Source organism: Gorilla gorilla, chromosome 8, assembly GCF_029281585.2.
Source record: "Gorilla gorilla gorilla isolate KB3781 chromosome 8, NHGRI_mGorGor1-v2.1_pri, whole genome shotgun sequence".
In the NCBI taxonomy this organism is placed as follows: domain Eukaryota; kingdom Metazoa; phylum Chordata; class Mammalia; order Primates; family Hominidae; genus Gorilla; species Gorilla gorilla.
The window spans coordinates 112,212,339-112,239,649 of record NC_073232.2 but is presented as its reverse complement, the minus strand read 5'-3'; the positions used below and the strand labels follow the sequence as shown (position 1 = coordinate 112,239,649).

The 27,311-nt window shown below is 43.6% G+C and overlaps 1 protein-coding gene and 1 long non-coding RNA gene across 5 annotated transcripts in view; one reads left to right on the top strand and one right to left on the bottom strand.

The window, feature by feature from the left end:
- The window catches only part of DNMBP (dynamin binding protein), a 132,906-nt gene that overhangs the window by 32,296 nt on the left and 73,299 nt on the right, over positions 1-27,311 (top strand). For 3 of the 4 annotated variants that reach the window (XM_055352736.2, XM_031015532.3, XM_055352738.2), the window contains 3 exons: positions 5,595-5,749; positions 8,482-8,604; positions 20,545-22,536. In XM_055352736.2, the coding sequence (XP_055208711.2) occupies positions 5,605-5,749; positions 8,482-8,604; positions 20,545-22,536 (2,260 nt within the window). In that variant the 5' untranslated portion in view covers positions 5,595-5,604. Of the gene's footprint in view, positions 1-5,594; positions 5,750-8,475; positions 8,605-18,700; positions 18,772-20,544; positions 22,537-27,311 lie in introns of those variants that run through there. The other variant, XM_063710408.1, reaches the window with a different exon arrangement.
- The window catches only part of LOC115936041 (uncharacterized), a 31,775-nt gene continuing 23,215 nt past the window's right edge, over positions 18,752-27,311 (bottom strand). The window contains exons 3-5 of the long non-coding RNA XR_004071620.3: positions 21,918-22,076; positions 21,159-21,268; positions 18,752-20,961 (exon numbers count right to left, since the gene is read on the bottom strand). This is a non-coding gene — a long non-coding RNA (uncharacterized lncRNA). The remainder of the gene's footprint in view (positions 20,962-21,158; positions 21,269-21,917; positions 22,077-27,311) is intronic.

Sequence of the window (27,311 nt, the reverse complement as noted above, 5' to 3'; positions counted from 1 at the left end):
GCACTGCTGTAGACCAGTGAATGAAATAAATCTCTTCCTTCACAGAGTTTACATTCTAAAAGGGTTTGAAGAATTTTCTTTCCAAAGATATCTATATTTCAAATGCAGAATGACTCTCTAAAGGTGGAAAGATAGGCATTCACCAGCAAGGGAAGAAGATGGTGTTTTCATAGCAAATTTTTCTGCTGTCCCTGAAATCATGCCATATAAGCAGTAATTTCCTCGGCATTCTCTCAAGCCCATCTGTGTTCTGATTTCCTCTGCAGTTCTTTTTACTTCTATCTGGAGTTGGTGGAACAGCTTATAGAAGCCATTTATGATTGTTTCAAAATATATGCTCAGGCTTCTAAAATGGCCCTGGCATGAATAAGAGTAGCTGCTTTTCATAGGGTATACAGGGCAGAGAAGACAGATGAGATTCATCATATTATACATACTTTTGGGTCTCACACATGAATCATGTAATTTAGCGAGGCCGTGACTTCAGTATGCTTCTAGGGTGTGTGCTCCTCAGTGATTACACCCTCATTCCAATGGAGTAGGAGGTCAGTCAGTAAAAGTATTTATTGAGCCAGATTCTCCTCTGCTTCTGAGTCATTTTCTGGTAGAGTGAAAAGGTTCTCTGGGAGAAGCTTTAACTCTTTCAGATTACAAGCATTACTCCCTTTGTGTAATGGGGTAGTTCTCTAAGTAATTATATGGGGTTTATGCTAATTCTTTACTTGATATTTTAGATAATTAGATATATCTAGTCTGATAGATGAAATTTGAGAAAATGTAGTATAAGAAGAAAAATAGTATCTAATTTGGCCGAAGGTTAAGGAATAGTTTTAATAACATAAACATCTAGATGGCTAAGAAGTTTGCACGACATTATGTGTGGTTTTTTTTTTTTTTTTTAAGAAAATACTTAGGACACCACCCTTATGTGGAAATCTGACATCTGGCAACTTCAGTCCTCTGGAAGACAGCCAGAAAGTAAGAAAGGGGCCTCAGTGCACATGAAAATAACTGTTGAAAAACTCTACCACGAACATGTGTCCTTTCCCACCACAGTAGAGTTCGTTAGCCTCGCATTTAGAGCTTGTTTACTTTTATTTATCTAGGAACTTTACATAATTTTGGTAGTATGCGTGTGGTCTCCCCTCCATAGCAGATCATAAACAGCAATATAGCAAGGGCGTGGAAAAGTTGACAGAGGAGAGCAGAGGGTAGGCTGACGTTGAAAGAGAAAGGCCTAAAAGATAGACAGTGCTGGTATTGTGTATCACAGCTTAATACAGTAATGTGTAGTCTTAATAATGAACTTGGACCCATCAGCCAAAGAGTAAGTCATGTTCAAGGTCTTCTAATAAAGAAGTCAGGGAAGTCTGGAGTGTGTCTATTTTTAAACAATCAAAGTTAACCAGGTTTTGACATGTTGAAATGGTAAGCTCCGTAGTGTTTATATGTTTGAAATAGCACATTCTCTGATGGTGCTATATCAGTGACACAAATTTGAGCTTGCAGTTGATTATGGAAATGATGCTTTGTAATAATGACTAATGTTTATTGAGCAGCTACTATACCAGCCCTGACCTAGGTGCTTTCACACTGTTAGCATACTGGTTAAGGCTTTGGAGACAGACAGATTTGGGTTCCCATTACACCTCTGACTTACTATGTGACCTTGGACAGCTATCATCTCTCTGATCCCGTGTCCCCACCTGCCAAATGGGAACCAATAACATATGATAGGGTCCTTGCGAGGACTCAGGGAAGTACATGGTAAATGCATGTACCTAGGAAGTACTCAATGAATGTTAGGCACTGTTATAACTATAATAGTCTTGATGGTTATTATGAAAGTATGATTATCTCCATTTTTCTGGATGAGGAAACTGAATCCCAGAGAGTTTAAGTAAGATGTCCAAGGTGAAATCGCTAATAAATAGTGGAGCTGGCCTGTGGACCTGGGTCTCTCTGACTGCAGAAGCCTAGTGCTTTACATTCATATATGCTGCCTCTTCAGCATGTGATTATAATTAGATTTTTTTTGGTAATACTTAGAGAAAATGTGTTAGTAGCATCTGTGGGAAATACCCACTTACCACTTCTCTTTTCCACTGTGGACTCAAGTCATCTTATTATAGACAAAAAGTCTATAATAAGTAACACAAAGATAACCTACTTTTGCTTGACAGTACAAATTAAATAGGTAACGTTTGTGTAGCATGATTTATTAACATCTTCTAGGTACTCCATATTAATATACTAAATGATTTATTATATGCCTAATATGTTTATCCACATCAGTGTTTTCTTGGATATAATTTTTTTTTTTTTGAGACATAGTTTTGCTCTTGTTGCCCAGGCTGGAGTGCAATGGTGCGATTTTGGCTCACTGCAACTCCGCCTCCGGGGTTGAAGTGATTCTCCTGCCTCAGCCTCCCGAGTAGCTGGGATTACAGGCATGCACCACCATGCCCGGCTAATTTTGTATTTTTAGTAGAGACAGGGTTTCTCCATGTTGGTCAGGCTGGTCTCGAACTCCCTGACCTCAGGTGATCCACCCGCCTCAGCCTCCCAAAGTGCTGGGATTACAGGCGTGAGCCACCGTGCCTGGCTGGATTATAAATTAACAGAGGTCAGGTATGGTGGCTTCTCCCTGTAACCCCCTGGCACTTTGGGAGGCCAAGGTGGGTGGCCCAGGAGTTTGAGACCAGCCTGGGCAACATAGTAAAACCCTGTCTCTACAAAAAGGTACAAAAAAAATTAGCTGGGCATGGTTATGCATACCTGTAGCCATATGTACCCAGGAGGCTGAGGTGGGAAGATTGCTTGAGCCCTGGATATCGAGGCTGCGGTGAGCCACTGCACTCCAGCCTGGGCCTCAGAATAGGACCCTGTCTCATAAATAAATAAAATTAACAGAGCTACCACTACCTTTTCTTTTTTTGTAATTAGGCACTTCATGCTTTTTGATGTGATGATGGTTGTATGTGAGATGGAAGGTAGAGTCCTCATTCATCTCTACCAAGACCAAATAAGTACTTGAGATGGTTGAAAATAGACTTGTACTTGGGAGGCTGAGGCAGGAGGATCACTTGAGCCCAGGAGTTCAAGGCTGCAGTGAGCTATTATTGCACTCCAGCCTGGGCAACAGAGCAAGACCCCATCTCTAAAAAGAAAAGAAAAGAAAAATAGATTTCAGGCCTGGATACTCTGGTGATCTTCAGCTGCTCCTTTAAGAGACCTAGGGAGAAATGTAGCTGTCATCAAGGCTGATTGTCTACAGAGGGATGGATGTCCACTACTTATGTCCTCTCTTTCTGCTGCTTCAATACATACGTAGGTTCCCCAGCCACATGCATCAAGGTAATGGACACATCGTCTTATTACAGCACAGACACCGTAACAGTACAAGGATACTCTCTGGGGTTGGGCCACTGACTTCTGTGAACTGAAAACATATACTTGATCTGGCATAGGGTGCTAAATCTTGTCTGGAGGTGCCATCTACATAGTCCTTTCTTCCTTTCTTACAGATTTTTACTTTTCTAACTTTTTTTTTTATAAAATAGAGGTGAAGTCTTGCTGTGTTGCCCAGGTTGGTCTTGAACTCCTGACTGCAATTGATCCTCTAGCCTTAGTCTCCCGAAGTGCTAGGATTATAGGCATGAGCCATTCAATAGGTTTTCCCTTTCCTTTTCCTTTTCCTTTTTCCTTTTCTGAGTCTCACTCCGTCACCCAGGCTGGAATGCAGTGAATGGCGCGATCTCGGCTCACTGCAACCTCGGCCTCCCAGGTTCAAGTGATTCTCCTGCCTCAGCCTCCCAAGTAGCTGGGATTACAGGCACCCGCCACCGTGCCTGACTGATTTTTGTGCTTTTAGTAGAGACGGGGTTCCACCATGTTGCCCAGGCTGGCCTCAAAACTCCTCACCTCAGGTGATCTGCCCACCTCGGCCTCGCAAAGTGCTGGGATTACAGGTGCGAGCCACCGTGCCAGCCCCCAACAGGTTTTCCATCTAGGCCTTTGAGGCATGGTTCTGCTGCTGTTCTTCAGGCTGTGGTACATTTGTTTGCAGATAGTCTCAGTAGGTAGGAACCAGAATGCCCTCAGTTTGAGTCCTGGCCCTGCTGCTGTGAGCACTGTGATCTTGGACAAATAATGTTTTCTAACTATACTGAGCCTTAGTATCCTAATCTTTAAGATCTATGGGGAATAAAATGCCATATTTAAAATCTCTACTTTTTAAAGTGTTGTATTTTAAAATTACCATGTTGTCTGGTGTTTTAAAAATGTTAATTTCCTTACTGCCCTCTTCAGGCATTCTGAAAAGCCTACATTTGCTGACACTTGAATCTTTTCTATCACTGAGAGGTCTAGGGTTTTTGTTTTGTTTTGTTTTGTTTTGTTTTGTTTTGTTCCTGAATTCCTTTGTGGTCCAAATGAAAAATATATGAGGAAATTATTATTTTTAAATTAGACCAGGTGTGGTGGCTCATGCCTGGAATCCCAACACTTTGGGAGGCCAAAGCAGGAGGATCACTGAAGCTAGGAGTTCAACACTAGCCTGGGTAACAAAGTGAGATCTCATCTCTACAAATAAATAAATAAATAAATAAATAAATAAATAAATAAATAAATAAATAAATAAATAAATGCCGCGGGCAGTGGCTCACGCCTGTAATCCCAGCACTTTGGGAGGCTGAGGTGGGCAGATCACTTGAGGCCAGGAGTTTGAGATGAGCCTGGCCAATGTGGCAAAACCCTGTCTCTACTAAAAATACAAAAATTAGTTGGGCATGGTGGTGCATGCCTGTAGTCCTACCTACTTGGGAGGCTGAGCCTTGAGAATCACTTGGGAGGCTGAGCCAGGAGGCAGAGGTGGCAGTGAGCCGAGATTGTGCCACTGCACTCCAGTGTGGAACACACAGCGAGATTTCATCTCAAAAAATAAAAATAAAAAGCCAGGCACAGTGGTGTGCGCCTGTAGTTCCAGCTACTCAGAAAGCTGAGGTAGGAGGATCACTTGAGCCCAGGAGCTGGAGGCTGCAGTGAGCTATGATCACACCACTGCACTCCAGCCTGGGTGATAAAGCAAGACCTGTTTCCCCCGGCCCCCAAAAAAGGAAAAAGAAATGAGAAATAACTTTAATATTTTAAAATATGAGGCCAGGTACAGTGGAGCATGCCTGTAATCCCAGCACTTTGGGAGGCCAGGGTAGGCAGGTTGCTTCAGCCCAGGAGTTTGAGACCAGCCTGGGCAACATGGTGAAACCCTGCCTCTAGTAAAAATACAAAAAATTAGCTGGACATGGTGGCACATGCCTGTAGCCCAAGTTTCTTGGGAGACTGAGCTGGGAGAATCACCTGAGCCCAGGAAGTCGAGGCTACAGTGAGCCATGATTGCTCCACTGCACTCCAGCCTGGGCGATGGGAGTGAGACCCTGTCTCAAAAATAAAATAGGAAGTACTAACTTATTTGCTTAACTTTGGCTTCATTTTAAGTATATTTGTATCTTAAGCTTTATCATTCCAAGAAATAGATCTATATTGCAGTGTCTTAAATATTGATGTTTTCTGTTTCTCTTGATCTATCTTTCCAGGTTATAAAACATGGAGGCTGGCTCAGTGGTTCGAGCCATTTTTGACTTCTGCCCTAGCGTATCAGAAGAACTGCCGCTCTTTGTGGGAGATGTTATTGAGGTGCTGGCAGTGGTGGATGAATTTTGGCTTCTAGGAAAGAAGGAGGATGTTACAGGTAAGTAAGAGACTCATAGTGGACCACAGGCCCTGACTTCTTTCCGTATTAAAAATAAAGGCTGGCACTGCACTCCAGCCTGGGCAACAGAGTGAGACCCTGTCTCAAAAAAAAAAAAAAAAAAAAGAAAGAAAGAAAGAAAATTATTCCTAGCTGGGCACAGTGGCTCATGCCTATAATCCCAGCACTTTGGGAGGCTGAGGTGGGTGGATTCCCTGAGGTCAGGAGTTCAAGACCAGCCTGGCCAACATGGTGAGATGGTGAGACCCTGTCTCTACTAAAAATACAAAATTTGCTGGGTGTAGTGGCGCGTGCCTGTAATCCCAGCTACTCAGGAGGCAAGGCTGGAGAATTGCTTGAACCCAGGAGGTGAAGATTGCAGTGAGTTGAGATTGTGCCATTGCATTCCAGCCTGGGCGACAAGAGTGAAACTCTGTCTCTAAATAAGTAAATAAATAATAAAAATAAAAATAAAGGCTGGGCACGGTGGGTCATGCTTATAATCCCAGCACTTTGGGAGGCTGAGATGGGAGGATTGCTTGAGGCCAAGAGTTCATGACCAGCCTGGTCAACATAGCAAGACACCATCTCAATAAATAAATAAGAAAGGACAGGACGTAGGGAGGGAGGTAGGGAGGGAGGAAGAGAAAGAAAAGAAAGAAAGGAAGGAAGGAAAGAAAAGAAAGCTAGCTAAATGGGAAGCCCAAGTCAATAAATTTCAGAATCCTTTTGTGTTTTCCTACTGTATTCACATGTGGTCTCTACCAGTTAGGGGAAGATTTCTGTTACCATTCCATCTCTCTGTGTTGATTCCTTCAAGAGGTTGCACCACTAGACACCAGCTGCCCCAGCCCAGGTTTCTATCCAAGTCTTTGTCTTTCACCCCCTTTCCCTTCCCAGGTCTTTATCCTTTGTGTTCAGTGCTATTATTCCTCTTCTCAAAACATGTTATTCCTTTCTTCATAACCCTGTTGTTTACTACTGCTTTCCTTTTTTTTTGAGATGGAGTCTTGCTCTGTTGCCCAGGCTGGAGTGCAGTGGCATGATCTCGGCTCACTGCAAGCTCTACCTCCCAGGTCCATGCCATTCTCCTGCCTCAGCCTCGCGAGTAGCTGGGACTACAGGCACATGCCACCACGCCTGGCTAATTTTTTGTATTTTTAGTAGAGACGGGGTTTCACCATGTTAGCCAGGATGGTCTCAATCTCCTGACGTCATGATCCGCCTGCCTAGGCCTCCCAAAGTGCTGGGATTACAGGCGTGAGCCACCGCACCCGGCACTACTGCTTTTCATAACCAGCTTTATGATTTGTGGAACACAAGGTGCTCTCCACCTTGTTTCCTCTGGCTGTCTTCTTTGAACATTTTCTACCTTTTCTTTCATTCTTCACTTGATCTTAGGCAAAAGGCTGAGAAGTGATCTTTCTTTCATTTTCTTCAAAGGAGCATGATTCATCCTGTTCACTCCTTCTTGGATCCATGGCTGGCCCAAATTTATTAAAGTTATCCCTTACCCTACATGGTACCTACCACCCATATTCCACACACCTGGTTAGCTTTCTTCAATTCTGTAAGATATATGTTCACATCGATTTCTTTCATTAATAAGCCTAGGGAAGGGTGGAAGCTTTTCCCACACCACATGCATCTGTGTTAATCCAATCCTTAACTTGCATATACTCATATTTATGTAAGTCTGGGTTGGAGTCCTTCGAGCACACTCTGTTGACACTTAACCCACATTTGGGAGATAAATTATTTCCCAGTAGAAATGATATCTCAGCTGAGACAAAAATGATGAGAAGGAGTTAGCAAGGAAAGATGGTAGGCAGAGAGGATTGCTTGTTGAAGGTCTCTGGAATGTGAGAACACAGGGGACCTAGAGAAGTTTAGTAGGGCATGAGGTGTGAGTGGTTGAGGGAGAAAGGTGGGCTGGAGAGATGAGCAAAAGCTGGATCATGGGAGACAGAGTATGCCATGGTAAGGAGTGAAGAAAATGGGAAACCCTGAAAGTGCTTTGAACATGATCAGATTTGAATTTTAGAAAACTCACTGCTGCAGACTTAAGAATGATAGAAAGGACAAAACTGAAGGCAGGTAAGCATTTGGAAGGTCGCTGCAGTAATCCAGGTGAGAGATGGTGATGGCATGGACCAAGGTGGTGGGTCTGGAGATAAATATACCCAGAGATAGAAGGTAGAATCAATCAGACTTTCTGATACTTTCCAACTGGCAGGCCCTGTCTTTCTCCCACCACCTATTAAAACCTTGTCCACCGTCAGATTCAAATGCTATTGTTTTCATAAAGTTTTTTATGTTCTTCCTGACCTATTACCTACCTTTTCTGAACTTCCGTAACAATTTGTGTACTTACGTTATGATACCAGATTTCAGGATTGAATTATTATTTATGTCTGAATTCGACTTTTTGTCTGAACTAGGTTTTTAGATCTTTGAAAACCAAAACTGTCTTATGTTTTCCTCTGCAGCGTGCTTTGCATATAGCAGCCCCCAATAAATGCGTACCAAATTGAATTGCATTCTGTCTGTCCTGCATGCATCTAGTTTTGTGCACTATACTTCTTCTCCAACAGATTCTCCAATTATGAGTACTTCCTGAGTTTTCAAGTTACCGTCTATACATGGACTCAGAAGAAAAGTTTTTGTCCTTGTACATAGACGGGAAAAGAAATCTCAGTATTAAAATTTAATATGTTTGCTTTTATTTTCAGGACAATTCCCCAGCAGTTTTGTGGAAATTGTGACCATTCCCAGTCTAAAAGAGGGAGAGAGGCTGTTTGTGTGCATTTGTGAATTCACATCCCAAGAATTGGATAATCTTCCCCTCCATCGAGGTAAGCTGCTCATCAAATAGTAGACTATTTGAAATTAGATTTTTGGAGTCTGCCCGTTTCGACAACCAGATCCTTTTTGAATTTGTGAAGTGGCTTAACCTCTAGAGAGTCCTCGGCAATACCAAAGTAGCGTGGACGTAATGATGCCTTACAGTTTAGTACCATTTTACAATTTCCAAGGTATTTTCTCACAAATATATTCTCATTTGATCCTCAGCACAGACCTGGGAGGTAGGAAAATGGGGATTATTAACTGTATTTTATAAATAATGAGAGCAAAATTCAAAGACTGTTGGCCGAAGGTGGGAAGTCTTGGCCTCAGAATATGAACTCATCATATTCTAAGTCCAGGGTTATCTTTCCAATGCCCCCGTGCAATAGCCACACTTCAGGCTCATGCTCTCTCTCTCTTTTTTTTTTTTTGAGACAGTAGTCTCACTCTGTTGCCCAGGCTGGAGTGCAGTGGTGCGATCTCAGCTCACTGCAACCTCTGCCTCCCAGGCTCAAGCAGTCCTCCCACCTCAGCTTCATGAGTAGCTGGGACCGCAGGCACGTGCTACCACGCTGGGCTAATTTTTAGTATTTTTGGTAGAGATGGGGTTTTGCCATATTGCCCAGGCTGGTCTCGAACTCCTAGGCTCAAACAATCTGCCTGCCTCGGCCTCCGAAAGTGCTGGGATTCCAGGCATGAGTCACTGCGCCTGACCAACTTCAGGCTTTATTTCTCTTTTTGTCTTTTAAAAACTGATATGGGGCGTGGGGGGAGGGAGAAAAAAAATAACTGGGTACGGCTTTGCTAACAATATTACCATTTATTAATGTATAATAGTAGAGCAGGAATTTTGATGTGGAAATTAAGAGATAGGTGCAAAACATCCGCATTTTACTACTGTCTTATCAGAGCTAGTTTAAAAGGAAGTGATTTAAAACAGATAGTCATACTTAGCCAGGCATGGTGGTGTGCACCTATAGTCCTAACAACTCAGGAGGCTGCGGCAAGAGGATCGCTTGAGTTGGAAGCGTCAGTGAGCTATGATCACATCACTGCACTCCAGCCTGGGTGACAGAGCGAGACCCTGTCTCAAATAAATAATACATAAATACATAAATACATAAATATAAATTAAAACAGGTAGTCATAGCTATCTCTCAGTGATTTTCCAAATATTTCTCCCTTCTTGCACTCTGATTAGATGAACAAACTATAAACCATTTCAACAAGTATCCTTAAGTCCATTCTGCATAAACAGAGAAACCAGTAGTGTCTAAAAGACAGAAGCTTCTGATCAATCCAATTTTGTGATGACTCAGTCATCAAAACAGTAGAACTTATTAGGTGTGTTATTAATATCATTACTTGCTCTTTGGCATATGGCACAAAAGGGACAGGCTTAATTTCTTAAATCATGTACACACACACCCCCCGCAACACACACACCCAGAAAAACCTAGCAAACTTCTCTAACCCTTAGTGATAAGAATGGAATAATGGATTTTGACCTTAATCCTCAAAATCTATTTTGAGAATTTCTTTATTTTTAGATTTTGTTTTATTTTGTTTATTTATTTATTTGTTTGTTTTTTGAGACGGAGTCTCATTCTGTTGAGGCTGGAGTGCAGTGGCATGATCTCGGCTCACTGCAACCTCCGCCTCACAGGTTCAAGCGATTCTTCTTCCTCAGTCTCCCGAGTAGCTGGGACTACAGGCACCTGCCACCACACCCAGCTAATTTTTGTATTTTTAGTAGAGATGGGGTTTCACCATATTGGTCAGGCTGGTCTTGAACTCCTGATCTTGTGATCTGCCCACCTTGGCCTCCCAAAGTGCTGGGATTATTTATTTTTTATTATACAAATTTTGTTTTATTTTTTAAGACACAGGGTCTCACGTTGTTGCCCAGGCTGGTCTGAAACTCCTAGCCTCAAGTGATGCTACCACCTCAGTCTCCCGAGTAGCTGGGATTACAGACCTTACTTAACTTTAAGAAGTATCATTAGGATTGATAAGAGGCTGGGTATAGTGGCTCATGCCTGTAATCCTAGCATTTTGGGAGGCCAAAGGCAAGAGTATCCCTTGAGCCCAAGAGTTTGAGATCAGCCTGGGCAACATGGCAGGACGTTGTCTCTACAAAAAAAAAAAAAAAAAAAAAAAATTAAATTAGCCAGGCATGGTGGTGCATACCAGTGGTATATGCCTGTGGTCCCAGCTACTCAGGAAACTGAGGCAGGAGCCTGAGCCCAGGAGGTTGAGGCTGCAGTGAGCTGTGTTTACGCCACTACACTCCAGCTTGGGCAACAGAGCAAGACCTTGTTTCAAAAAAAAAAACAAAAAAAAACGTATTAATGAGAGAAAACGCCACCACGCTGTTTTGAGAGTTTCTTACACTTCACTTTATACTCAGTCTCTACTTCAGCTCTATGCTTTCTTGTTAATCAGTGTTGGGAAGGCAGACAAAAATAGATTAAGAGATTATAGCAGGGACCTTATCTATCCTTACTCGTAGCTCTCCCAGTGGAGTCTGTAGTCCATATCTGATGGAATGGAGAAAGGACAAGAGTGCAGTGGCTTCCGCTGAGCTGTTCAGAGGATGTGGGTAGCATGGACTTTTCTTAGGAAGCATGCCATCCGAGAGATTCTCAGAAAGAATCTGGCATCGTGAGTCACCTGTCTGAAGACTGACTCAAGGTCAGGCCAGGACCTGGAATCTGTAGATTTTATCTTGACTACCTTTTAACCAGTTAAGCCTAATAAGCTTAAAGATGTAAGTGGAATCCAAAGGAAGAGGATGCGGGTAGGGGGTACACTGGGAAAGAGAGACTAGAATGAGATGTACTAATTATCCATGGTTTTATCTTGTTCTCCTCTCTGTGATAATCTACTGCCAGTAAACACACTGACCAGTCAGCTTTCCTTCTATGCCTTTCACGTTTTTTTTTAGCTCTGTCTTTTAATTTGGAAACACAAGGCTTGGAGGATGGAGAAGTTAGTTATACCTGTGCAATTTGCCTTTTTCTGGGAAACTTAGCTTGTGCACAAATGATTTTAATTTCTCTTTTTGTATACGTGACAAGTCACATCAACAGATATTTACTGGTGGGAAACAAAATCACTAAAAAATGAAAGTATTGTTTTATGCCAGATATAGTTTATCAGACTTGCATCTAGGCTTCCTGTTTTTTAAGTCTAGTGCTTGGGATGGTGCTTCAACTTCCTAGACTGAAAATCACTTTTTCCATTAGATCAGTGTGTCTGGAAATGAAATGTTGATGATGGAATAGGTCAGGAGGGGATTTGGAAACCTTAAGAGTATGTGGGGCCAGGCATGGTAGCTCAAGCCTGTAATCCCAGCACTTTGGGAGGCCTAGGCGGGTGGATCACCTGAGGTCAGGAGTTCGAGACCAGCCTGGCCAACATGGTGAAACCCCATCTTTACTAAAAATACAAAATTAGCTGGGCATGATGGTGCATACCTGTAATCGCAGCTACTTGGGAGGCTGAGGCAGGAGAATTGCTAGAACCCGGGAGTTGGAGGTTGCAGAGAGCCAAGATTGCGCCACTGCAGTCCAGCCTGAGCAACAAGAGCGAAACTCCATCTCAAAAAAAAAAAAAAAAAAGTATGTGGGATAATGTTTGAGATCTGTTGTGTTTTACCACGTGCCTTTTTAGTTCATTGTTACTTACTTACCTTTAAGAAGTATCATTAGGATTAATAAGAGAAAAAATCTATGTATAATTTATAGATGTCTGTATGTATTTAGAGAAGGCAGTATAGCTTAGGGGATAAGAATTCTGACAGGCCTAAGTTTAAATCCAAGTCCACCACTTAATAGCTGTGACCTTGGACTAGTTACTTAAGTCTCTCAGCCTCAGTTTTCTTATCTACAAAATGAGGATAATAATATAATACCTACCTCAGGGTGATTGTGAGGATTAGATGAGGTTGTACATGGAAAGCATATGGTAGTAGGTAAGCGCTCAGTAAATGCTAGCTATTCTTATTAGTCTTAACCTGGGCGCCTGGGCTTCATTGATGTGCTTTGGGTATCTTGTTTCTGGGATAATTCTGTTAAGTTTTGTGTGTCTGTTCTCAGAGAGATTCTATGTGAAATCAGAACCACCGATCTTTGTTCCAGCAGGTGTCACCCTTCTTCCTTTTCCTGAAGCTATGTAATTGTTTCGGACTATTCCTACTGTTTTGAGTTTATATATATATATATATATATTTTTTTTTTCCTTGGGATGGAGTCTCACACTGTCACCCAGGCGGGAGTGCAGTGGTGCAATTTCTGCTCACTGCCATTTCCGCCTCGTTGGTTCAAGTGATATTCATGCCTTAGCCTCCCAAGTAGCTGGGATTACAGGTGTGTGCCACCACACCCGATTAATTTTTGTATTTTTAGTAGAGACAGGGTTTCACCATTTTGGCCAAGCTGGTCTCGAACTCCTGACTGCAAGCGATCCGCCTGCCTCGACCTGCCAAAGTGCTGGGATTACAGGCATGAGCCACCACGCCTGGCCTCGAGTTATATTTAAACTGAGAAACAAGTCTGTCTCTTAGAAGAAGAATCAAAACAGGTGGCCAGTGCCCCTGACTACCCTAAAAAAAAAAAAAACAGGAGAAAAGAAAGGTGGGGGTTGGAGGGGAGTAAAGAACAAAACCAAAATAAGAGATTAGTGCAAGGAGGCTGGGCGCAGTGGCTCACGCCTGTAATCCCAGCACTTTGGGAGGCTGAGGCGGGTGGATCACGAGGTCAGGAGTTTGAGATCAACCTGGCCAAGATGGTGAAACCCCATCACTACCAGCATGGTGGCAGGCACTTGTAATCCCAGCTCCTCGGGGGGCTGAGGCAGGAGAAATTGCTCGAACCCGGAAAGCAGAGGTTGCAGCGAGCCGAGATCGCACCACTGCACTGCAGCCTGGGCGACAGAGCAAGTCTCTGTCTCCAAAAAAAAAAAAAAAAAAAAAAAAAAAGAGAGACTAGGACAAGGAAAAGACAGAGAGGAGAGAAACAAGTTAGTGCATATTATGACAAGTGATAGAATATCACTAATAATTGCCTCACATAAGACAGAATCCTCATCCCTTGCCTATAACCTGCCCCCTCAAACAACAGGCCAATAAAAAATAAATTGACCAGTGGTATTCATCAGTCAAAGCACATGTGTTGTAAATTTGTGATGCCATGAATGTGAGCTCTCAGGAAAGAAGTTCTGACATGGCTCGTATGGAAACCTAAATAAAATACTATACGTGGTCAGGCTGCATAAAGCACATAGTTCCCCTGGCATTTAGAGACAGCCCAAAAGGAGTCCGTGAGGAACCCAGGACTGCAGTCAGACTGCTCATATCCGATTCTAAGAAAACCTGCACTCCTTTTTACCATTTTATTCCTAATGCATTTCCTGTTCAAATAAAAAATCCAACCAGAGGAAACAAGCAGTGTGGCTGGGATTAATCGTGCATGAGTCAAAGGCTCAGGCTGACCCTAAGGGTCACCACACTTCCTATTTTTCTGTTCTCAAAATCTGGTCTTGTTCGTGCAGGAGTTCTTCATATTGGTATTTCAGAAGTCTGGGAATGACCACTAGTTATTCTGGAGATACCAATCTAATGGAAAAAGTGATCCGTTCCTAAGGAATCACCTAGGATCCCAGGGGAATAGCTTGTATGACTCTTTCTGATGAAAAACAGACTTACGCTTCACTAACAGGGCTATAAAACAGGGGCATTGAGGCAGAATATGGTGACCCACACCTTTAACCTCAGCAGTTTAGGAGGCCTAGGTGGGAGGATCACTTGAGCCCAGGAGTTTGAGGCCAGCTTGGGCAACAAATGAGACCCCATCTCCAAAATAAGAAAAAAAAAATTAGCTGGGCACAGTGGCACACACCTGTAGTCCCAGCTACTCAGGAGGCTGAGGCAGGAGGATCACTTGAGCCTGGGAGGTCAAGGCTACAATGAGCAGTGATTGAGCCACTGCCCTCCAGCCTGGGTAACAGACTGAGACCCTGTCTTAAAAAATAATAATAATCAAATGAATTTTAAAATAAAAAGGGTATTGAACTAAATAATCTCTAAAGTACTTTCCAGGTTCTAAATTGTGTATGTTTTTGAAGATTCACCTTTACTGTGTAGAAATAACCAATAAAATAGCAATCCATCAGGTAATAAAGCTTATCAAAACAGTTATCCTGTTGAAAATAGACAGGAAAACAAGCCTTATTATATGGGTTCAGGGGGATCTGGCAAAACAAGGAAAATAGCATAATTCTACAGCTTTAAGAAAGCCAGTTGATTTCAAAGCCAGCAGAGTGGGAGTTATGGCACGCTTTTATTCTTCCCCTTCACCAAGAGGCCCATTGTGTCTGAACAGCAGTCAGTCACCAGTGCATTCCCTCTGTGTTCTCCCTGGATGGCCTTAGGGCCAGAGGGGGAAAAATTACTTGTGGTTTTTTGTTTTTTTTTTTTTGAGACGGAGTCTCGCTCTATCGCCCAGGCTGGAGTGCAGTGGCACAATCTCGGCTCACTGCAAGCTCCGCCTCCCAGGTTCACACCGTTCTCCTGCCTCAGCCTCCCTGGTAGCTGGGACTACAGGCGCCCGCCACCACACCCGGCTAATGTTTTGTAATTTTAGTAGAGACCGGGTTTCACCGTGTTAGCCAGGATGGTCTCAATCTCCTGACCTCGTGATCCCCCTGCCTCGGCGTCCCAAAGTGCTGGGATTACAGGCGTGAGCCACTGTGCCCAGCCTTGTGATTTTTTAGGACCCCAACTTCTGACCAAGGGATAGGGAATCATAAGTTAAAGGAATGTAGAAATACAGGACCAAGACCCTATTTTGGGGGAACATTGAAACCAAATAATATCAAATTTGTGAAAATATTTTGGGCACCTCTCTCTAAGTCTAAAATCTTATGTTAGGTGCTGTATAGTATATAAAAATACAAGTGTCAGAATTCATGATGTAGACAATAATTTCTTTTCTAGGCTATAGACAGCCAAGATGAATGTGAGCTTCTAAGGTTTTTTAGAGAAGCAAGCCTAGGTTTCAGATGGAGAGACAGTGTAACTGGAGTAAGGCTTTGGGGTTAATAATGATGTGGCTTCATAACAATAAAAACCTCCTTGTGTGGAATAGGGTCTCATATCATAGGTGAGATAATACTGGATAGTTGGAGAAGGGGAAAGTTGTGACTGGATAATCATGAATGTAAGTTTGCTTTGGGGTGAAAGCATAAGTCTTTTGGTAGCTCAGTAAACCTCTACAGAGAGTGTCCAGAGCAAATTTATTTTTTATATATTTTGGGTAATAAGAATAGGATTACTGAGGAAGAAGCCATTAGCAGTAGGCTCCTTGTGCTTCATGGTAAAAGTTTGGCCCGGGGAGGGAGATGATAAAACTGGTACATTTGTAATCTTGATTTGTCAGGAATCATTTGGTAGACTTGAAGAAATAATGCCTGGGGACAAGATTTCAAAGGGTGAGATGGTGGGAATTGGACCAGGGTCGTAGCATAGAGCAATTAGTAGAAGGAAGAGGCCGGGCACAGTGGCTCACACCTGAAATCCCAGCACTGTGGGAGACTGAGGCGGGTGGATCACTTGAGTCCAGGAGTTCGAGACCAGCCTGGGCAACATAGTGAGACCCTGTCAAAATAAAAATTAGGTATGGTGGCGCATGCCTGTAGTCTCAGCTACTTAGGAGGCTGAGGTGGGACAATCAGTTGAGCCCGGGTGGTCAAGGCTGCAGTAAGCCATGATTGCACTACTGCACTCGTGCACTCAGCCTTGGTGATAGGGTGAGACCCTGTCTCCACAAAAAAAAAAAAAAAAAAGAAAAAAGAAAAGAAAAAAAGAAAAAGGGAAGAAATATTTTGAAAGAAGGAATTAGAAGAAAAAAGGAAATTAGCAGCAGAAGTGAGTTTGGAAAGCAGAATGTAATGAATTTATTTGGGAGTTGGAGTTGAAGAATAATCATCATTAGCAAATGAACATCAAGTGCTTGCCATGCAAAAGGCATCATACCAGACTCTTGAGATACCAAAGAGAAGGTGGTACCTACCATTAAGGAACTGTAACCTACTTGGGAATATAAGACAGACTTAGTTTTTTTTTTCTTATTTATTTAATTTTTTAGAGACAGGGCCTCTCTTTGTCACCCAGGCTGGAGTGCAGTGGTCCGATCATAATTCACTGTAGCCTTGAACTGTTGGGCTCAAGCAGTCTTCCCACCTCAGCCTCACGAATAGCTGAGACTACAGGCAATAGCCACCTTGCCTGAGTAGACTTAAATTTTTTGTTGTTGTTGAGATGGAGTTTTGCTCTCGTCACACAGGCTGGAGTGCAATGGTGCAACCTCAGCTCACGGCAACCTCTGCCTCCCAGGTTCAAGCCATTTTCTGCCTCAGCCTCTCGAGTAGCTGGGGTTATAGGCGTGCACCCCCCCACCCGGCTAATTTTGTATTTTTAGTAGAGACAGGGTTTCACCATGTTGGCCAGGCTAGTCTTGAACTCCTGACCTGAGGTGATCCCGCGCACCTCGGCCTCCCGAAGTGCTGGGATTGCAGGCGTGAGCCACCGCACCTGGCCTAATTTTTTTTTAAATCAAGAGCATATAAAAATCAAGAGCATAAAAGATAACCTGGTTTTCCAATGTGCTTGACTATAAAATGACTCATAGGATTTTGCCAGGTGCTTTGCTACCCAGATCTTATTTTACCTAGGCCAGGTGCATTCCTTGAGCACCTCTGACTTGGGTACTGAGTGAGAAGGAAATTTTAACTATAAAAGTATAGGTAAGATTAGCTTTAATCTTAACGGTAAGATTAACTTTAATCTTAACTGTAAGATTAAAATAGATAATCTACAAGTGAATAGCTTATAATCAGATAATCAAGAGTTTGTTATAAAACAATTGATGATAAAATTAGAGTAATTTTTTCAAAATTAAATCATAAATCATATAGAACTGAATTTTAATTTCATTTTTCAAGAAACATATACTGTGCTCTTATCCTTTCTTTACCTCAACTTCTTCTACAATAAGACAGATGCTAACTGTTCAGCTTACGTTTTGTGAGGATAACCTGAAAATTGGTTATTTTCAAAAACAAAAGTGGTGATTATTGGTACCTTCTTTTAAGATCTCATTATAATATATTTTCAGGATAGGGACAGTTCAAGAAGGCCTCTGGAGAACATGATTGAACATTCATTGTCTATACCCTTCATCTCCAACAAAGAACCCTTTACTAAAGATTTTTTTTTTTTTTTTTTTTTTTTTTTTTGAGACACGGTCTCACTCTGTTGCCCAGGCCGGAGTGCAGTGGTGCCATCATAGCTCACTGCAGGCTCAAATTCCTGGGCTGAAGCGATCCTCCTGCCTCAGGTTCCCAAGTAGCTGGGACTATAGCGCTCACCACCACACCCGGCTAATTTTTTTTTAAATTTTAAATAGAGACGTGGTCTCGCTATGTTGCCCAGGCTGATCTTGAACTCTTCTGCTCCAGCAATCCTTCTGCCTCAGCCTCCCAAAGTGCTGGAATTACAGGTGTGAGCCACTGCACCTGGCCTCCCTGTATACTCTTAAAAGTTATTGAGACCCCAAAGAGCTTTTTTGTTTTTTTGGGTGGTTTTTTGGTTTTGTTTTTGTTTTTGAGACAGTGTCTTTCTCTGTCGCCCAGGCTGGAGTGCAAGTAGCACAGCCATGGCTCACTGCAGCCTTGACTTCCCAGGTTCAAGTGACTCTCCCGCCTCAGCCGTCCAAGTATCTGTGACCACAGGTGGGCACCACCACACCTGGCTAATTATTGTATTTTTCCCAAAGACCTTTTGTTTATGTGGGCTGTGTCTGTTGATATTTATCATATTAGCTATTACAACTGGGAATTTTTAAAACTTGTTTATCAGTCTATTAAAAACCCATTACATATTTATGTAAATAACATATTTTTATGAAAAATAAGTATAGCTTTCCAAACAAAAAAAAAATTAATGAGGAATGACATTACTTTACATGTTCGTAAATATTTTTAATGTTCAACTTACTAAAAGAAAACCAGATTCTATTTGCATCTGTATTCAATCTGTTGCAGTGTGTTGTTTTCATGGAATTATGTGAAGAAAATCCAGCCTTACACAAATATGCAATGGGAGACAGGAAAAGGTATTTTAATAGTCTTTTCAAATAATTGCAAATATTCATCGTTGACACTGCACCAAAATTCAATGATTGGTAATTTCTTATGAGTTAATTGCAGTGTGGGATCTGAAACTATGTCGGTGAACTTTCATAATATTACACTAAAATTCATTAATCTATCTTGCTTTTGGAGTGTGAATCTTTTAGCCATGAATGATTTTATACCAGCATGCATTTGTCATTTGGGAAATATTGATTCAATTAGCTACTCAGTTATTCCAAATGTTGACCATTTCAACATACAATATGAAAAAATCATATTTGTTACTATCTCATCAGAAGAATCTTTAAGTATGGGAAAGCTGCCAAGCCCATGGTAGTAGATACAAGTTTTCTAAAATTCTCATTTTCTCTTGGAAGTTGGAATTTTATCATTGGCAACGAATACTGTCATTTGTTCTCCTTGATGTTTCAGACTTACTTTCATTTTGGAGGAAACATCTGCCAGATATCTAAGTCTGAATAAACATAGTTGTCTGTTATTCATTCTTGCACATAAAATGGTGTTATGTGAAAATAAACAGATGGTTCAGGCATATAACTCAGTTACTCGTGCTTCTCCTCAGCAGTAAAAGTGCTTTATGTGTAATTCCTATATTGTCACACAGAATGTTACAAAAGAATTGTTCTTAAGGGTTGAGATTTAGCACAGTGCATAATTTGTATTGCTTCTTAACTGAAAATGGCTTTTTTAAAAACTGTGAGTACATGGTTGTGAAGAATACGATGACCATACAGTGACTATTCATGTAACTTGTGGCTACTGCCTTTGCTTATGAATTGCCAGCAGTTTTTAATTAATTAATTATTTTTTTGAGATGGAGTCTTGCTCTGTTGCCCAAGCTGGAGTGCAGTGGTGCGATCTCGGCTCACTGCGACCTCTGCCTCCTGAGTTTAATTTCTGCCTCAGCCTCCCGAATAGCTGGGACTACAGGCACGTGCCACCATGCTCAGCTAATTTTTGTATTTTTAGTAGAGATGGGGTTTCACCATGTTGCCCAGGCTGCTCTCGAACTCCTGACCTCAAGTGATCCGCCTGCCTTGGCCTCCCAAAGTGCTGGGATTACAGGCATGAGCCATCGCACCCAGCCATTTTATTTTTATTTTTGAGACAAGTGTTGCTCTGTCACCCAGACTAGAGTGTAGTGGTGAAATCACAGCTTACTGCAGCCTTGACCTCCTGGGTTCAAGCTATCCTCCCACCTCAGCCTCCTGAATAGCTGGGGCTACAGGCATGAGCCACAATGCACAGCTAATTTTTAAATTTATTGTAGAGACAAGGTCTTGACATGTTGCCCAGGCTGGTTTTGAACTCCTGGTCTCAAGCGATCCTCCTGCCTTGGCCTCCCAAAGTGCTCGCATTTCTGGTGTAAGCCACCGCACCTAGCTGGCCAGCAGTTTTAATCACCATTGCTTTTTCACAGAGATTACAAAAGTCAGCAGAGTAAAATATGTAGATAAAGTCTTAGTGTTATTATGAGAATGGTTTTGACCTCACAGATTCTCTGCTAGGATCTTGGAGACCCACCCGTAGGGTTCCATGGAACACTCTGAAAACTACAGGTTTATAGAACTGCTCCAATTCAATAAATTGTCAAAATTGTTCATGCTCCTAAAGCTCTAGGTGTATTTCCTTGAATTTGGTAGCTGTTTAAAATGAGAGGTTGCACTATTAGTCGTGATAATGTTCTGCTGGGTGATGACTGAGGTCACCATCTCTGCTCCTCTTTTCTTTAGGTGACCTGGTGATTCTCGATGGCATTCCCACTGCAGGCTGGCTGCAGGGCCGAAGTTGCTGGGGCGCACGGGGCTTCTTCCCGTCTTCATGTGTCCGCGAGCTCTGCCTCTCCTCACAGAGCCGGCAGTGGCACTCCCAGAGCGCCCTGTTTCAGATTCCGGAATATTCCATGGGACAAGCCCGGGCCCTAATGGGGCTTTCTGCTCAGCTGGATGAAGAGCTGGACTTCAGGGAAGGGGATGTGATCACCATTATTGGAGTTCCTGAACCAGGCTGGTTTGAAGGGGAGTTAGAGGGCCGAAGAGGCATTTTTCCAGAAGGTTTTGTAGAGCTGTTGGGGCCCCTGAGGACTGTGGATGAGTCAGTAAGTTCTGGAAATCAAGATGACTGCATTGTTAATGGTGAAGTAGATACCCCTGTAGGAGAAGAAGAGATAGGGCCGGATGAGGATGAAGAGGAGCCAGGGACCTATGGGGTCGCCCTGTACAGATTCCAAGCCCTGGAGCCAAATGAGCTGGATTTCGAGGTCGGGGATAAAATCCGAATTCTGGCGACCTTGGAAGATGGCTGGCTGGAAGGATCCCTGAAGGGCAGGACAGGCATCTTTCCTTACCGGTTTGTGAAATTATGTCCTGACACACGGGTGGAGGAAACCATGTCTCTGCCCCAGGAAGGCAGCCTTGCCAGGATCCCGGAAACTTCTTTGGATTGTTTGGAAAATTCCTTAGGAGTAGAGGAACAAAGACATGAAACCAGTGACCATGAGGCCGAGGAGCCTGACTGCATTATTTCTGAAGCACCCACTTCTCCCCTCGGTCATCTGACTTCAGAGTATGACGCAGACAGAAACTCTTATCAGGACGAGGACACCGCAGGAGGGGCCCCGAGAAGCCCAGGCTTGGAGTGGGAAATGCCTCTTGCCGCAGACTCTCCCACATCTGACCCTACAGAAGTAGTCAATGGTATTTCCTCCCAACCTCAGGTCCCTTTTCATCCCAACTTGCAGAAAAGCCAGTATTATTCTACAGTGGGAGGGAGCCACCCGCACTCAGAACAGTACCCTGACCTTCTTCCCCTAGAAGCAAGGACTAGAGACTATGCCAGCCTACCTCCCAAAAGAATGTATTCCCAGCTAAAAACTCTTCAGAAGCCAGTGCTCCCTCTTTACAGGGGCTCTTCTGTTTCAGCTTCAAGGGTAGTCAAACCCAGCCAATCGAGTCCTCAGCTCCACGACCTAGCAAGTTATACTAAAAAGCACCACACGTCCAGTGTTTACTCCGTCTCAGAGAGATTGGAGATGAAGCCTGGTCCGCAAGCCCAAGGGCTTGTTATGGAAGCAGCAACACATTCACAGGGAGACGGCAGCACTGACCTGGACTCGAAGCTGACACAACAGCTGATCGAGTTTGAGAAGAGCTTGGCAGGGCCCGGCACAGAGCCAGATAAAATTTTACGCCACTTTTCAATCATGGACTTTAACTCTGAGAAGGATATTGTCCGAGGTTCCTCAAAGTTAATCACCGAGCAGGAGCTGCCGGAAAGGAGAAAGGCCCTAAGGCCACCGCCACCTCGTCCCTGTACTCCGGTATCCACTTCTCCCCATTTGCTGGTTGACCAGAACCTAAAACCTGCACCACCCTTGGTGGTGCGACCCTCTCGCCCAGCTCCCCTGCCTCCCTCAGCACAGCAGAGAACGAATGTGGTATCCCCCAAGCTCCTATCTCGACACCGTCCTGCCTGTGAGACCTTAGAAAAGGAGGGCCCTGGTCATATGGGAAGGAGTCTGGACCAGACCTCCCCATGCCCCTTAGTGCTGGTGAGGATTGAGGAAATGGAGCGGGACTTGGATATGTACAGTAGAGCTCAAGAAGAGCTAAACCTCATGCTGGAGGAGAAGCAGGATGAATCATCAAGAGCAGAGACCCTCGAGGATCTCAAGTTCTGTGAAAGTAACATTGAAAGTTTGAATATGGAACTCCAGCAACTAAGAGGTAAGTGACGAGGAAATAATATGTAATTGTTTCTTGACACTCACAAGTCCCAGAAACAGCCTACCCAGGCTTTTTAGGGATATGTTACCATCCTCGATGGACAAAAAATGATTTACATTTTCATTACCTAATTTCTTTTTTTTTTTTTCCTTTTTTTGAGACAGTCTCGCTCTGTTGCCCAGGCTGGAGTGCAGTGGCATGAACTTGGCTCACCGCAGCCTCCACCTCCTGGGCTCAAGTGATTCTCCTGCCTCAGCCTCCCAAATGGCTGGGATTGCAGACGTGCGCCATCACCACACCTGGCTAATTTTTGTATTTTTAGTAGAGACAGTGTTTTGCCATGTTGCCAGGCTGGTCTTGAACTCCTGACCTTGGGTGATCCACCTGCCTCGGCCTCCCAAAGTGTTGGGATTACAGGCATGAGCCACCACGCCCGGCCTCTTTTTTTTTTTTTTTTTTTTTTGAGACAGAGTTTCGCTCTTGTTGCCCAGGCTGGAGTGCAATGGCGCGACCTTGGCTTACCACAACCTCTGCCTCCCAGGTTCAAGCGATTCTCCTGCCTCAGCCTCCTGAGTAGCTGGGATTACAGGCATGCGCCACCATGCCTGGCTAATTTTGTATTTTTAGTAGAGATGGGAATTCTCCATGTTGGTCAGGCTGGTCTCGAACTCCTGACCTCAGGTGATCCGCCCACCTTGACCTCCCAAAGTGCTGGGATTACAGGCATGAGCCACCGCACCCAGCCTCACTACCTAATTTCTTATTTCATCACCCTAGATAGGCTGTCTTGAGCCTCTGACTCTGTTTTGAGCCTATGACTGCTGTAGCCTCCTGACTTCATTTGCTGCTCAGATAAAGAATCTCAAACCTTGCCGGGTGCGGTGGCTCACACCTGTGATCCCAGCACTTCGGAAGGCTGCGGCGGGTGGATTGCTTGAGCCCAGGAGTTTGAGACCAGCCTGGGCAACAGGGCCAAACCCTGCTTCTACAAAAAAATACAAAAAATAATTAGCCAGGAGTGGTGGTATATCCCAGTAGTCCCAGCTACTCGGGAGGCTGAGGTGGGAGGATTGCTTGAACCTGGGAGGCAGAGGTTGCTGTGAGCAATGATCATGCCACTGCTCTCCAGCTTGGGCAACAGAGTGAGACCCTGTCTCCAAAAAAAAAAAAGAATCTCGTACCTCGGAGACACATATACCTCTGGGACATTTATGTCTCTTATTCTGCTATGGCATCCATAGCAGTGGTGCAGATGGGAAGTCCCTAAGTAGAACTTTCTTTAATCAGGCTCCACTAAGCACTAAAGACTTCCAGGTTAAGACTCATGAGAAAACTCCATCTTGTATCTTTGCTGTCCAGAGAGTAGATTTCTTTTTTTTCTTTTCTTTTCTTTTTTTTTTTTTTTTTGAGACAGAGTCTTACTCTGTCACCCAGGCTGTAGTGGTGAGATCTTGGCTCACTGCAACCTGTGCCTCCTGGGTTCAAGTGATCTCATGCCTCAGCCTCCTGAATAGCTGAGATTACAGGTGCATGCCACCACGCCTGGCCAATTTTTCTATTTTTAGCTGAGATGGGGTTTTGTCACGTTGCCCAGGCTGGTCTCGAACTCCTGACCTCGAGTGATCCACCCACCTTGGCCTCCCAAAGTGCTGGAATACGATGCCTGGCCAAGGGAGTAGATTTTAATAATAGTAATAGCTAACATTTATTACCATATTAGTAAGCATGTGTTAGAATTTGCCTACAGGAAGAATGTTCACAGCTACCCTAAAGGTACAGTGATAATTTATATGGCTACTCTATAGATGAGGAAACTAAGACATAGATATTAAGTAGACTCAAGCCTGTAATACCAGCACTTTGGGAGGCCGAGGTAGGAGGATCGCTAGAGCCCAGGAGTTCAAGAGCAGCCTGGGCAACATAGAGAGACCCTGTCTCTTAAAAAAAAAAAAAAAATTTTTTTTAATTAAATTTGAAAAGAGATTAAGTGACTTGCCAAGGGAGTTGGGATTTAAGCTTATGTTTCTAACAACTATAGTTCACCGCTTCCTATACTGGCACACTGAAAAATTCAAATTATTTCCCTTAATTTGGGAATGATAAGCCTCTGGAGACTTCATTCATATTCACCAGACTCACAGGAGAAAAAATTTATAAATAGGAAGAGTACAAGAGGTAGGCAACCAACAGCAATTGGTCTAGGGCCCAAGAACGTGAATACATGTCACTTTTGGCTTGTGTACCAGAGATTTGAACTTATGTGTCATCAGGAAAGTCAATAATAGAAAGCAACCCAGGGGGTCTAGGAATAGCAGGATACTAATAAGAGATAAAAGCGGAATGGTGATCCAGAGATCCTGGATCAAGATGGCAGACTGAGCACATATAGCTGCCTCCCTCCCTTTCTACTTTAGGTCTATAAAAGTGAATGGAAATAATAGAATAAAAAAATTCCAATAAAAAAGAGTATTATTGGAGATCAAGTAATCTTCTGAAAGATGATATAGCAGAAAGAGAGGGAAACCTCTATTCAAAATATTCTCAGGAAAGGACTATTATGCATGTGGGCAGAGTTCTAAGGGAACTGCAGACTAAGAAATGGTGCGGTAGGAGGGGTCCTAGAGCACATTCAGTGTAATTGATTAGGGGATAGCTAGGGAGCCGGGCCGCTGGGTTGCTTGTACTGAACAGCAGGAGCATTTACCCTCAAGCTACAGCATGAAGTAGATGCTTAGACAAGTCTTCAAAAAGGTGTTCATTTAATATGAGTACTTGAGCTCTCAGGGGAATGCCAGATACCTTGATTTCAGAGTCCCTGAAAAAGAATTCTGAGGGAACCTTGGCTGAGTGTTACATTCCCAAAGCCCTAGCAAACTCCAGATTCTCCATCACTTTCTATACCTACAAGTTTCAAGATAAACCTGTAAACAATTCTTGCATTAGATATTGTATTAGTCCATTTTCACACTGCTGATGAAGATACCAGAGACTGGGCAATTTACAAAATGAAGAGGTTTAATGGACTTACAATTCCACGTGGTTGGGGAGGCCTCACAATCATGGTGGAAGGCAAGGAGGAGCAAGTCACGTCTTACATGGATGGTAGCAGGCAAAGAGAGAGTTTGTGTAGGGAGACTCCCATTTTTCAAAACCATCAGATCTCATGAGACTTACTCACTCTCACGAGAGCAGCACAGGAAAGACCTGCCCCCATGATTCAATTATCTCCCACCGGCTCCCTCCCACAACACATAGGAATTCAAGATGAGTTTGGAGTGGGGACACAGCCAAACCATATCATTCTGCCTGGACCCTCCCAAATCTCATGTCGTCACATTTCAAAACTAATCATGCCTTCCCAACAGTCCCCCAAAGTCTTAACTCATTTCAGCATTAACTCAAAAGTCCACAGTTCAACGTCTCATCTGAGACAAGGCAAGTCCCTTCTGCCTATGAGCCTGTAAAATCAAAAGCAAGTTAGTTACTTCCTAGAAACAATGGGGATACAGGCATTGGGTAAATACAGCCATTCCAAATGGGAGAAATTGGCCAAAACAAAGGGGCTACAGGCCCCATGCAAGTCTGAAATCCAGTGGGGCAGTCAAATCTTAAAGCTCCAAAATGATCTCCTTTGATTCCATGTCTCACAACGAGGTCACACCGATGCAAGAGGTGGGTTCCCATGGTGTTGGGCAGCTCTGCCCCTGTGGCTCTGCAGGGTACAGCCTCCCTCCTGGCTGCTTTCACGGGCTGATGTTGAGTGTCTACAGCTTTTCCAGGCACACGGTGCAAGCTGTTGGTGGATCTACCATTCTGGGGTCTGGAGGATTTTGGCCCTCTTCTCACAGCTCCACTAGGTGGTGCCCCAGTAGGGACTCTGTGTGGAGGCTCTGACCCCACATTTTCCTTCTGCACTGCCCCAGCAGAGGTTCTCCATGAGAGCCCTGCACCTGCAGCAAACTTCTGCCTGGACATCCAGGCATTTCCATACATCCTCTGAAATCGAGGCAGAGGTTCCCAAACCTCAGTTCTTCTGTGCACCCGCAGGCTCAACACCACATGGAAGCTGCCAAGGCTTGGGGCTTGCACCCTCTGAAGCCATGGCCTGAGTTCTACATTGGCCCCTTTCAGCCATGGCTGGAGCAGCTGGGACACAGGGCACCAAGTCCCTAGGCTGCACACAGCATAGTGATCCTGGGCACAGCCCAGGAAACCACTCTTTCCTCCTAGGCCTCCGGGCCTGTGATGGGTGCAGTTGCCGTGAAGACCTCTGACATGCCCTGGAGACATTTTCTCCATTGTCTTGGGGATTAACATTTGGCTGCTCATTACTTACGCAGATTTCTGAAGCTGGTTTTTCTCTTCAGGAAACGGGATTTTCTTTTCTATCACATTGTCAGGCTGCACATTTTTGGAACTTTTGTGCTGTGTATCCCTTATAAAACTGAATGCCTTTAACAGCACCCAAGTCACCTCTTGCATGCTTTGCTGCTTAGAAATTTTTTCTGCCAGATACCCTAAATCATCTCTCTCAAGTTCAAAGTTCACAAATCTCTAGGGAAGGGGCAAAATGCTACCAGTCTCTTTGCTAAAACATAACAAGAGTCACTTTTGGTCCAGTTCCCAACGAGTTCCTCATCTCCTTCTGAGACCGCCTCAGCCTGGATTTCATTGTCCATATCTTTATCAGCATTTTGGTCAAAGTCATTCAACAAGTCTCTAGGGAGTTCCAAACTTTTCCACATTTTCCTGTCTTCTTCTGAGCCCTCCAAATT